The sequence below is a fragment of the Antechinus flavipes genome, chromosome 3 (assembly GCF_016432865.1).
Source record: "Antechinus flavipes isolate AdamAnt ecotype Samford, QLD, Australia chromosome 3, AdamAnt_v2, whole genome shotgun sequence".
Taxonomy (NCBI): domain Eukaryota; kingdom Metazoa; phylum Chordata; class Mammalia; order Dasyuromorphia; family Dasyuridae; genus Antechinus; species Antechinus flavipes.
The window spans coordinates 589,184,565-589,197,438 of NC_067400.1; the positions used below are offsets into that span (position 1 = coordinate 589,184,565).

The 12,874-nt window shown below is 48.0% G+C and overlaps 1 protein-coding gene across 6 annotated transcripts in view; it reads right to left on the reverse strand.

Annotated features, from left to right (window-relative positions):
• Positions 1–3,751: 3,751 nt before the first annotated feature.
• The window catches only part of SZRD1 (SUZ RNA binding domain containing 1), a 30,566-nt gene continuing 21,443 nt past the window's right edge, over positions 3,752–12,874 (reverse strand). For 2 of the 6 annotated variants that reach the window (XM_051988451.1, XM_051988449.1), the window contains exons 2-4: positions 9,775–9,824; positions 7,776–8,027; positions 3,752–6,604 (exon numbers count right to left, since the gene is read on the reverse strand). In XM_051988451.1, the coding sequence (XP_051844411.1) occupies positions 6,502–6,604; positions 7,776–8,027; positions 9,775–9,824 (405 nt within the window). In that variant the 3' untranslated portion in view covers positions 3,752–6,501. Of the gene's footprint in view, positions 6,605–7,775; positions 8,031–9,774; positions 9,825–12,874 lie in introns of all 6 variants that reach the window. The other 4 variants (XM_051988450.1, XM_051988448.1, XM_051988453.1 and 1 more) reach the window with 3 other exon arrangements.

Sequence of the window (12,874 nt, forward strand, 5' to 3'; positions counted from 1 at the left end):
ACTTTTTCCCAGATCTTCTCTTTTTGGGCTAAATTGTTTCACTTCTTAATCACGGTATAAAGTGGGCTCCAGGTTATGATGCCAGCTGGGGCAAAAGTTATAGATGTTGCCCACCCCGTGCCAGGTCAAACACTTTACAAATACGATCTCATTTGATCCCCACAGCCACCCTAGAAGGTAGACAGTCTATTGTCTCTTTGACAGTTGAGGAAATGGAGGCAAGACTTTTCTTGGATCACCCAGCTGCTACACATTGGAGGCTGGATCTTCTGACTGCAGGGCTAGCATTCTCTCTGAACATTCTCCAGGTTATCAATATCTTTCCTAAGCTGTGTCCATAGCGGAACATGATACCCTAGATCCGGCTTGCCCAGAGCACAACAGCTTTCTAATTTCTAAAAGGTCTGGTCTTGAGGAAGCAGTGGGATTTAAGGGACTTACCCCATTCACACAGCTTTGTCTGAGGCTAGATTTGAACTCAGATATTTCTGATTCCAGGGCAGCTCCCCAAATAGGTTCTTAATGCAGCTCCAACACACCTAGGCGTTTCTGGGCTGTATCACACTTTTAATTCAGATTAAAACCCTGGGATCTCCAGCTTTTTTGGTTTAATTTTTAGGGATGTTTTAAATGTTTAGGGAACCTCCTTCTCAATCCAAGAAGACCTCCCTTATAACAAAGCATTAAAAAGAAAAATAAAGAACTTCAACGAAATTACTCAACACACTGACCATGTCTGACATACTCATTGTTTACTAGGGATTTCTTCTTTGGGGTCAGGCTTGCTTTATAATCACCCAGCATTATTCCAGTTATTTTCATTTACACTACTGTTGTCCTTGTGTATATTCGTCTCCCTGATTCTATCTTCTTTACCTTGCATCAATTTCTGTCTTTCCATGATTCTCTGTATTGACCGATTTTTAACAACAGCATTGTTATTCAGTCACATTTGTGATCCGATTTGGGGTTTATTTGGCAGATACTGGAGTGGTTGTCCATTTCCTTCTCTAACTCACTTTAGAGGGGGAAACTGAAGCAAAGAGCTAAGTGACTTTCCCAGTCATACAGTTAGTGTCCGAGGTCAGATTTGAACTCTTCTCGACTTCAGACTTGGTACACTATCTACCATGTGACCTAGCTGCCCTAAAACACTATTATTCTATTGTATTTGTTTTCCAATCTGCTTCATTTCTAGTTTTTGGCAACTAAAAATTATATATATAATTTTGCTATGAATATTTTGGCAAATGTGGGATCTTGTTTCATTGACCCTTTCAGGGTCAATGCCTACTAGTGGAATGAACGTGAAAAGGTATGAACATTTTTACTTAGCTCTATTCCAAATATTGTTTCAAAAACTTTTCAGAAAAAAACACAATTTCTTTAAAAAAGTCCTAACTCTGCCTAATATTTATATCCTTCCTTGAGCAAATCACTTTCCCAGTTTTTAGCTTTATCTGTGAAATGAGGCTGGATTAGAGGGCTGCTTCAATCCCACCTCTAAATCTATGGTCAACATACTGGTGAACCCATTTCCCAACAATTGCTTGAACATAAACTATTCCCTTCTATTTTTATCTTTGTCATTTTGAGAGGAGTGTAGACAAACTTTTTTGAGTTGTTTTGACATGCAATTCTCTAATTTGAAGCACTCCTGCACAGAGCTGAATTCTTTGGAGAACTGCATTTGTTCATATCCTTTGATATTTATCCACTGGAAGGTGATTTTTGGCCTTGTGTTTGTTGCTTTCTTAACTTGAAGATCAGGTCCTTATCAGATATATTTTATACATCTCTTTTCTCATTAATTTTCTATCCTAATGCGATTTTGTTCCCGCAAAACCTTGATAGAATGTAAGCAACCTGAGAAGGGACTTTTAGTTTCCTATCCTTGCATCCCCAGGATTAGTGCACAGCACAAGTTGGTATTTATTAGCTTGAATACCAGGTCCTTATCAGATATATTTTGTACATAACTTTTTTTCTCATTAATCTTTCTATCCTAATGTGATTTTGTTCCTGCAAAACCTTGATAGAATGTAACTTGAGAAAGAACTTAGTTGCTTATTTTTGCATCCCCAGCACAAGCACGTACTTAAAAAAAAATTTATGACGACTTGTACCCTTGTTTTGGTTCTGTGCTATATTTCCTTCCCAACTTGTTAAGTATAACATTTGTGATCTTTCAGCTGTTTTCTTTTAATAGTGTGACTTTTGATATTCCAGTCACCCACATATTTTAAGCTTACTACATATGAAGATGTTGGTGCTTTTTGGTTTTCCTAACAATTTTTGCCAAGTAGGGAATTGAAATAATTTCTTTTGAGTTTGGTCAAATTAATCTTTTCTCAATTCTCTTCCTTAATCTGTTGATTATTATTATTATTTTTGCTGAAGTAATTGGGGTTAAGTGACTTTCCCAGGGTCACACAGCTAGGAAGTGTTAAGTCTCAAGAGGCCAGATTTGAACTCAGGTCCTCCTGACTTCAGGACTGGTGCTCTATCCACTGCACCACCTAACTGCTCCTGTTGATTTAAAACCTATCAGTTTGATAATTATTGGCTTATAATCTGAAGTCATTATTCTACCAATTACTGACATAATCTGGTCTGTTACTTCATTCACTTCATCCTCATTCAAAAAATATTCTTTGAGATTTTAGACCTCTTTTAAATCTTTTCCCAAACACTCCCTCGTAAAGTTGATTTGAAATCCAAATGACGTTTGCTATTTAGTCATATTAAATTTCACCTTATGTTCAGCCCATTTTCCCAGACTCTCTGATCTCTATGGATCTTACCATCTAATGTATCGATTCCTCCTATTTTGGGGTCACCTGCACATTTAATAACGATGTCACATATCCTTTGATCTACGCCTTTATTGATGAAGGTGCTAAGTGGCAGAGCCAATTACAATCCGAGTCACTTTGGAGCCAGCCATCAACGACATTCAACCAGTTCTGAACTCGTCCACTTGAGTTACTGTCTAAGGGCCGCTAATCATCCCATTTCTTCCACAAGAATGCTGAAACGCTCATTTGTTAAAAAGCTTTTGATTTGGTTAGGAACTGCCCCAAAACACATTCTAGAATTATTTCAGGAACCAAAATCCTACTTGTAAAGCTCACTGGCCTAAAGTTTGTGTGCACAGTGACTCACACACACACTAAGCTGAAGGAGCTTTGCACCAATGCCAGGAAGACCAGCGGGCGGGGGACAAAGAAGCTTGTGACAACTGGGACTGGCGTCCACCTGACTTGATGAAAAGCAGAGATGCAAAAGAGAACGAGAGGAACATTCAGGAACGAGTCTAAAGCAGAATAATAAAAGCTCACGTTTTTTATAGTGTCTTAAGGTCTACAGAGTACGTTCACAACTTGGAAGTAGGCTAAACGAGGACACTCAAAGGAAGGACCAGCAACAACCTTGTGTTTAAATGTGCTCTACCTCATAGTGGAATAAAGAACTACCATCGTGCCAGAAGAGCCCGTGAAAGGGACACTTCTGGAGAAGGCTGGGCAGAGCTCTATGAACTAATGCAGAGGGATGGTGATGGGAGGATAGGTTAAAAAGGGAAACCAAGATCAAGGACCCCGAGACTCAGCAGGGGAGCTAATGAACTGTCTAGGGTCACACAGCCAGTGCCGAGTCACTGAGATCCAACAAAGGCCCTTAATTCTTAAGACTAATGCTTTTGTAACTCACAGTAGAGAGCTGGAGAACAGAAGAAACCATGACAAGACTCTGACAAGTTTAAAACATTTATTTAAAATACAATTTATAAAATGCTTAATCTGCTGACTTGGGGACCCGCGGAGAGGGCTGGGAGTTCAGGGAGCTGCCCGGCTACTCTAGCAGGGCAGAGCGGCAGGATATATGGCATCTCTCCCTCCCTCCCCGACTCTTCTCCCTTGAACGCACCCAAGGGGCCCTTGGCTCACCCTGGGGGAAACACCACAACTAGAAACAAGGATCCACGAGGTCTCTCAAGCCTCTGGGCCGGGTGGCCAAGTGTGGCCCTGCCTATCTAGTCTGGACAGGAAGGCTCCCCCAGGGAGGGGCGGGCTGGGCTTTTGGGGTGTTGCCTCCTGCCTGCAGGTGGGGAGCACCCTGATTGGCTGGGCTGAGAGGGGCTGATCACCAGCCCCTGCACCCCCAGCTCCTTTGGTTAGCTAGGCTGATGTGGGAGAAGTGGCTCATTGGAAGCTGTTAAGCCGGGAGGTCAGGGGCCTGGCCCGTGGGATCAGAGGAGCCGGACAAGAGGACGTGGCCATGGATAGGCAGCTAAAGGGGCGGCAGCCTCGGCTTACCGCCCTCCACCCCCATCCCGGAGTTCCTAAGCCAAAGCCCACAGCTCACTTTAAAAATAAAAAAATAAGACAAAACAAAACTGAACCAAAGGAAATGCACTTAGGGAAGATGTGGATGCCCACAGAAAGCCCAACCCCTCCTCCTCCTCCTCCTCCCTGACCCGACCCCCACAACCCACACACATAATAGAGTTTCCTATTCCCTCATCTGGCCTTTGGTGCAGGAGATGCTGGGGGCCCAGGAAGGGGCCGAGCTCTGGGGCTCTCGCCACCCTCACGCCCTTGGCACCCAGGCAGGAAGTCTCCTCCCGGGTCCACGCTTTTTTGGGCCAGTGACTGGTGTAGACTGCGCCCTCAGAACTTGGGTGAGCAGGCCTCCCCACCCCCGTGGAGGTCATTCCCCGAGAGGCGGGAGCCAGTACCACTGTTTTGTGGGCTGCTGGTAGTCACAGCCCTTTCACTCACCGTGGCACCACTCCTGGGGGCCAACCCCCAAGACCCTCACTTTGGGGCAGGCAGTAGCCGCCTCCTAATTGTAGCCCTTCCCCCTGCTGGGCCTGACCCCACGGCAGGACAGGTAAGGCAGGACAGGAGAGAAGGCCCCCTAGCCCCCAATGAAACAAGGCAAGGCTCAGGGCCCCTCAAGCAAACTCAAGCTGCCGCCCTGGGTCTAAATATGGCTTGGCAGTGCACTCATGCTACCTGGGAAATGCGGCCATCTCCCAACCCCCTGGAAACTTGTCGGTAAAATCAGAAGCGGGAATTGGCTAATACCTAAGTCATAGGAAGATTCAGTGCAGTAGAAGGGGGTGGGGGTGGGGGGCTAGGAAGCAAGGCGGCCGTTTCCACTGCACACAGGCAGCACGCGCACCCCGGGGACCCAGGAGCAAGCCTGGCTTCTGCGGCCCCGGGCCCAACGGCACTTCCAGAGCCCAGGGGGGCTGTCGGACCCCCCTCCGGCCCCTGCTTTGGGAGGCTAGGCATCTAGTCGAAGTCAGTGGACACCATAGCTTCAATCTACGGGTACCCAGTCTGTCATCGCCAACCAAGGCAGGAGCGGAGGCAAGGACCCCTAGAAGGAAACGTGCCGGGTTCAGCTCCGGATTGCTACCGTGAGCTGAGCGATAGTGGCCCAGGCTCCTGGGAGCTCAAACCCTGACAACACTGTACAGATGGCTTATCAGCAGAGGCCTTGGAACCAGACTCGTTCCCACGTTTTCCTTGGATAAAAAATCAAAATACTGAATAAACCTACTTTTCCTTGCTTGTAAACCTGGGTATGACAAGTCTCCCTCCCTCCCCCCCGAACTCACGGCTGGAAGCGGCCAATCTCGGCGCCGGGCGGGGGACGGGGAGGGAAAGTCTGCGGGCTTGCGCACCTCCACAATGCCGGCGGTGCCTCCTGCCAGCCCCAGCCCTCTGGCCTGCCCTCACCGAGGGGCCCCAACGAGATGGGGCCGGGCGAGGGACAGGGGGCGGGGCGGGAGCCTGAGAAGCCCCATCCCTCCTGGGGGCAGCAATAGGAATAGAGAACAAGAAGCTAAGCTTGCCAAAATCCTATCTGTTAATGTTTCTGCAAATTCATCGAAACATTTTAGAAGACTATCAACTACCCTTCTCAATTAAAACGAAAATTCATTTAACAGCTAAAACCCCTCCCATGCACTTTTCCTTGCAAATCAGACTCTGAAACAAACAAAAAAAAAAAAACAGAAAAGGAAAAAAAAAAGGAAAAAAAAAAAAAAAAAGAAAACGATCCTTTCAAATGGAACTTGCTATTTAAGTGATGAAGACATGCACTTTTGGGGGCGTTCCCATTTGTGTTTTGAAATCCCAAATTAATGAGCATGATAAACTGTTATTGCTGGCACTGGCTTCACCCCAAGTGGCACCATCTGACTCTCTGCTCTGAGTCCGCGGTGGGCCCCCCAACCCACCTCATGCCCCCACCTTCTCCTTTTACAGCGACTTGGGACAGCCCTTGTCGATGTGCCAATCACAGTGGGAGGAGGGGGTCGGGGGTCACAGTGCATGGGGTTCAAGGTCACAGTGGGGAGCAAAGGGGATCACAGTGCAAGTAAATCAGGTCGTTCCCTCTGCTCAAGTCCAGCTGTCCGCCACGGCAGTGCGACCCGTGGCGGACGACCCTGGCGGTGGCGGGGGCAGCATCCTCTCGCACCCACATTTATCTGCGCTGCTTGAAGCCTTGTGAACCATCAGGACCCAGGGGCTGCCTGATCACATTATTGGGCTGTCTGGTGTCTTCGGGTTGTGAGATCCTGGTCGGCCTAAAGGGAAAGAGACAGAAGCAGGGGTCATCTTTGGTCCCTGTGTGCGTTGGCACTCTCCCCACTCTTCCCCCCCCGCCACGATCCCTCCCTCTCCCCTCTCCCTTCCCCCAAACTCGAACCCCTTCTCCCCTCAGGCCAGCTGGCCCTTGGGAGCGGAAGGTCGGAACCACCACCAAGAGACTGGGGGGTGCGGGGCCACTTGTCTGACCCTTCCTTTCTGTTCCCTGGTTCACTGCTTGCCAGGCTCGGTGCCTGGACTCCTCCTCGTCTCGGTGGAGGAGAGCTGGGAACCAGAATGAGATCCTGATAAGTCCTCAGCCCAAAGGAGGCCGAGCAGCTCAACCCAGGGTGGAAATCTGAACTACTTTTGCACAAAGCTCGGGATTCTGAGGAAATGAAGCCCAAGGGCAGGATGAGCAAGGCTCACAAAATCACAGGGAGTGGGGTAAGGTTGGGTCCAGAAACCGGCATGCTTCGATTCCAGAACCACCAACTGCCTCGGGCTTCCTTCAGGAGGAATGTCAGCGAGTTCAGCGGGGGCCTCGCCCCTCCCCCCACCCCAACCTGACCCTCCTGCTCAGAGGCACTGGTGGCAGGACAAGGTCAGGTGGCCAATAAAGGCAGAACCAGACCTCAAGCCCGGACCCCTGGCAAACAGAGCTGGCCTCTTTTCTCTCTCCATGTCACCATTTTTCAGAAATAGGGTCGAGAAGGCCTCAATCGCTGAGGGCTACACTGAGCAGAGGGGGACCTGCGGGAGCTGGGAGGCAACCCCCGGCTTTCTGACTGACACCCTGCCAGGTGAGACACCACCCAAAGCCCAGGGGACCCTATCCAAGATAAACCCGTGTTCAACCCCTACTAGGCTCAGCCTCATAAAAGCCGTTTTCATTTCATGACCCAAACCTGGCAGGCCTCCGGGTTCAGGGGTCACAACTAGAAAACTTGGGGCTATGAGTTCAAGTTCTGCAAGTTAAGTGGGAACAGGCCCCTGTCTCTTTCATCCCCACCCTCACAGATGTCAGAGCTAGTCAGACCCAAGAGAGCCCCGACTTCACAATGCAGGAGGAAGCTGAGGCAGAGAGGAAGGAAACAGCGACGCCAAGATTTGAACTCAGATCTTGTGGAGCTCAGGTTGGGAGCCCGAGTGCCTGCCCACTGGGCTCACCTGTCAAGGATCGGCTTCTCTTGTTCCTCCTCAGGGCTAGCACTCCCCAGAATCCGCTTCCGAGCCTCCGCGTACTCCGCCTCGCGCTGGGCCAAGGACTTCACAGGGAGGGCTGGCCTGCTGGTGGAGTTGGGGCTACTGACGACCCCGTTGCTCGTGGGCCTTTTGAGGATCCGTATTTGAGGAGGGGGTCCTGAGGGAAGGCTATCGTCCTGAATAACGATGGGCACTTTGGGAGGAGACGTAGATTTCCTGCTGAAGGAGAAAGCGAGAGCGGCTTCAGAATTCTTGCCCGACGAGAGCCGGACGCCATGTCTGAGCCCACCTTCCCAAAGCGCCCCAGATATCAACATCCATGCCCAGGCTTCCGAGCAGGGCAAACCACCGGGTGGCACTGCCCCAAATAGCAAGCCAACACTCAGCCAAGACACATGAAACTGCTTTTTGAGGCTGAAGCCCCTGGTCTCCTCCAAAGGCAAGTCAAGTCGGCCCAGGGTGGGACAAGAGGCTTCCCACGCTGCCTCCTCCAGGACATCCGGCCCCCCAAAGCCGCACTAAAGAGCGATAGGTGAAATCAGAGACAAATTTAGGTCATAGAGGACAAATTTCCGCATGGTTCCAGGTATCCAAAAGTGGAAAGGGCTGTCTTGGGAGGCAGGAGGTGCCCCCTCCTGGGCAGTCTTCAAGCAAAGGGTGGAGGACCACTTGTCAAGCATGGTATGGGAGGGATTCTTTGGGGTTATGAGTTGAAGTTTAAATTCTGTGACTTAGTGACTGCTCGGCACCCCAAAGCTACAAAATGCACACCCTGAACACAGCTCTCTGAGCAAGCCTGCTCCAACAAGAATCCCAGCTTCCTTGCTCAGAGAGGACCATGGCCACCCTGCGAGAACACGACACCTCAGCATGGCAGTACCTCCCCCCCACAGGAGGTCTGGGGGGCTCAAATCGCCCTACGGACGACTGCTGGTGGGACAGAGAATGGCCCGAATGCCTCTGGGGGACGGGGCTCATGCTCCTCGGGACAGTGGGCTTAGCTGCACACTCTGGCTGGACAGCGGCGGGGCTTGGCTTAAGAATAATCCCAGAAATACGGGGAGGGCATGGCTGGGCCTGGGGAGGCGGCCCCCCCTACCACAAAGCCACACCGGGAACCATCCACAAAATGCCCCACTGCACCCCCATCCCTCCAAAGGAGGGGTCCTAGCCACACCACAGGGCAGGGAAGAGACAGAGTGGGAAGGGATCAAAGCAGGAGGATGAAGTTCTTCAGAGGCAGAAATAACCCCGAATGCCCACAAAGACTCTTCCCAACAAGTTTGCTGGCTTCCCCAGAACCAAATTGGCAAGGGGGGGGGGGGCGAGGGGGGGGATCGGATCTATTTCTAGAGCAGAGCCCTGGCTGCTGGAAAGGGGGGGGGGGGAGAGAGACTGGAGGGCAGCTGCTGCCATAGCTGAGTTGGAACAAGCATGGGGATGACATGGAAAAACATTCGTAATGGGAGGTGGTACGCGGTCACCATGACGAGCAAACAGACAGACCTGGAGCCAGGAGTCTGATCAAGGAAGTGGGAAGCCAGGAGAGCTAGAGCAGAGGCAGCGCTGACCATCCCAGACAGAGCTTCTTTGGAGAGTGACCGTGGCCCACTCCCCAGCGGAGACCAGCCCTGGGCTGCGTTCTCCTGCCTCAGCTAGGGCACAGAAGCAAACCAGAATCACGGGCTGGCATCTTACTTCCCTTCTCTGGAAGATAGTCCTCCCGCCCTAACCTTGAACCCCATCCTGATGGGGGGCAAACCTGTTCTTAGAAGCCATCCACAGATCCTCCAGGAAGCCTGGGTGACAGGACATGCCCAAATGTCCCAACTTCTACTTCCCAGCTCAAGGGGAGGGTTCATTCTCAAGAGTCTAAACTCAGGGTCAGCTAAAAAACCACATTCACTGCCCAACTCTCAAATAGAAGAGAGCAAGGGTCCTCTAGAGCAGAGAGTAATCTTACCTCTCCTTTTGGGTGATCTTCAGTTTTTTTTCCAACCGTCTGTCTATTTCCTAGAGGGAAAAAATGTATATAAAAAGTGGAAAAAAACATAACTCTCAAATAGAAGTTTAATTGTCTATTTTGTTTTTAAAAGAATCCAGGACAATGTCAAGTAAAAGTCAGGTCTTTGTGGTCGGCTAGTAGCTCTACTAGTTGCTGAGGTGACCTAAAGGATCCCCTAAATGAGACACTGCTGAGGCCCTGGCAGGGTGCTCAGCTCAGGTGCCAGGGCTGGACACCAGGCCGGGCCCAAGAACAACAAGCTCCCCCGAGCTTCTGCCAGAAGAATTCAGCCCTGTCTGGGCCCCCAGCCAATCTTCTATCGCAACAATGCTTACAGGTTTAGCATGCAGTTTTCACAGCAGCCCTGAGCCACAGCTATTGCAAATGTCACGATTTACATTTTACTTGGAAGAAACTGAGTCTCAGTGATTCTAATACTTGCCCATAGCCACATGGCTATCAAATATGTAGAGCTGGGATGACCCCACGGCAAGTCTTGTGTTCTTTCCACTATGGCCCTTTATACAAAACGATCCCTAAGCAACACTAATCTGGATACTCCAGGAGATCAGACCTAATTAAAAAGATGATCTCATTTTTCACAAAAGGAATTTTAAAATGGAAACCAAGACCATGAAATGAATTCTATTTAGAAGATTTGTCATTCTCCCCCCAAAATAAAAACAAACATCCATTCTGCCCCCAGTCCCCAGAAGTGGGCAGAAATTCTCAGCAGAGATTTAGTTAAACAAAAGTTGCCTTTTAAAATGTAAACACTCCCAGGGACAATCAATTATTCACACAGAAAGAAAACCCAATGTGAACTGGTTGAGCCAGAGCACAAAACCCTTAAAAGTTGAACTCCAGCAAGTGAAAGAATAAGCTTTCTTATCCTGGGACATTTGGCTAAGGGGCCACTCTTGCAGCAGGGGGCTTTGGGCAGGCCTACGGTCACTGGGTGCCTGGGGAATAGGGATGAGGAAGGTGCCAAAGTAACAGAACTCCACTAGAGGTCGGCTGCAGCGTCACTGGTAGAATCCCCTTCTAAGACATGGTGCACAGTCACCTGTCCACTCCAGAGCCAGCCACTAAGGGCTCTTCTGCGGCTCGCTCCCCCTCATCCCCCAGCCTCATTCCCACTGCCTTCCAATGCATTTCTGGTCACTCCCTACAATCTACCGCTGCTGCTGCTGAAGGATGGGCTGGAGCAAGGCCCTGGGAATCTGGCCCTGGGCTCTTCCCAGAACTAGATGGTCCGTTAATTCAGCTGTCCTGGAATGAGACTATCAACGCAGGAGTCAGTACAATGACATCCACTCATCTATGAGGAAAAAGACAGCCAAAGGCAGCCACAGACAGTGAACTGCACAAATGCCTGTGATTGCCCAAAAATGAGAAATGAAATAAAATCTAAAAGCTCTTATTCCCTTTTACAGAGAGGAAAGACAAGGCTCAGAAGTTCAATGACTGAGCCAGGGAGTCCAGCTTTTATACCTCCACTATTCTTCCCCTTGAAATGACTACTGGCCACACAAAGTACTCTTAACACAAAAACTTATGTGGCTTCAAGGAGAAGAATCATATCCAATTGTGGGATGGTGGAAAACTCCATTTTTGAGGTAGGCCTCAAAGAATGGACAGGATTGAAACAAGGTAGAGTTGGAACAATGGAATTGGAAGAGAGGGCCTTCCAAAGGGAGATCACAGAAAAGCAAAGGAGCCGCTACTATAGTAAGGAGTGTTCACAACACTTTATCCTTTGGGCAATAGGGAGCCATAGGAGATTTGTGAGCTGGGAGAGACAAGAGACCAAAGAGCTATTTTGAGGAAGATTAAATTCCCTGAGCTCTGGGCAAGTGACATGATATAGAGCTGGAGTCAGTCATAAAATACACTGTTAAACATAGCAGATGGATAGAAGAAATCCCCATGGTCAACAACCCTAGGATAAAAAAGGAGGCTGAAGCCAGTTGAGGAGACCACCATTTTGAGAGTTTCCCATTTTAGCTAATCATTCTTAATAGCTAGGTGCTGTTTAATTGTTCACATGTTCCTTTGAAAGAAAAGGGCTCGATTCTTTTTGTACAGCAAAACAACTGGACATGTACACCTATATTGTATTTAATTTATACTTTAACATATTTAACATGTATTAGTCAATCTGCCATCTGGGGGAGGAGATGGGGAGAAGGAGGGGAAAAGTTGGAACAAAAGGTTTTGCAATTGTCAATACTGAAAAATTACCCTTGTATCTTGTAAATAAAAAGCTATTAAAAAAAAAAAAAAGATAAGGGCTCTATAAACTCAGCACCCTAGGACAAAACCTAATTTCTCTGCCCTAGTTATAGTTCAAATTGTCAACAAAACTCAGATCAAATACATTGGATGATTTTAGCACCAAATTATTAAAACAAAAGCAGACATATTTCCTATTAATAACATTAAACTATTTGTGTCAAAACAAAATTATTTATTCAAAAGGGACTTTGGGAGGAATATAGGATCTTGTGGTGGTAGGCAGGTAGCAGGGTGGTGCTTGGGGCTCAAGAAATTTGGAGTTATCAGAAAGCAGCACTTTTAAACCTTTTCAATTTCAGGGTGTCTCTTATTTTCTTACAAATTTGAGGATACTCCAAAGAGCTTTTGTTTCTCAGCAATAATGACCTAAGATAACTCCAATAGTCTTGAGATGGAAAATGCCATCTGCACCCAGAGAGGAAAACTATGGAGACTGAATGTGGATTGAAGTATAATAGTTTTACCTTTTTTTGTTTTTCCCTTTTGTTCCAATTTTTCTTTCCCAACATAACTTATAAGGAAATGATTGTACATGTATAATCTATAAAGGATTGCTTGTTGCTTTGTGGAGAGGAGAGGTGAGGGAAGTGAGGAAGAAAAAAATATTCAAAACTTAATTTCACTCAAAAGTGAATGTTGAAAACTATCTTTACATGTAATTGGAAAAGTAAAATGCTATTAAATTTTTTAAAAAAGAATTTTGTTTCTGTGAGTTATAGACCTATCAATAGTTAGCATATTAGAAATAAAAGCAGCTTAA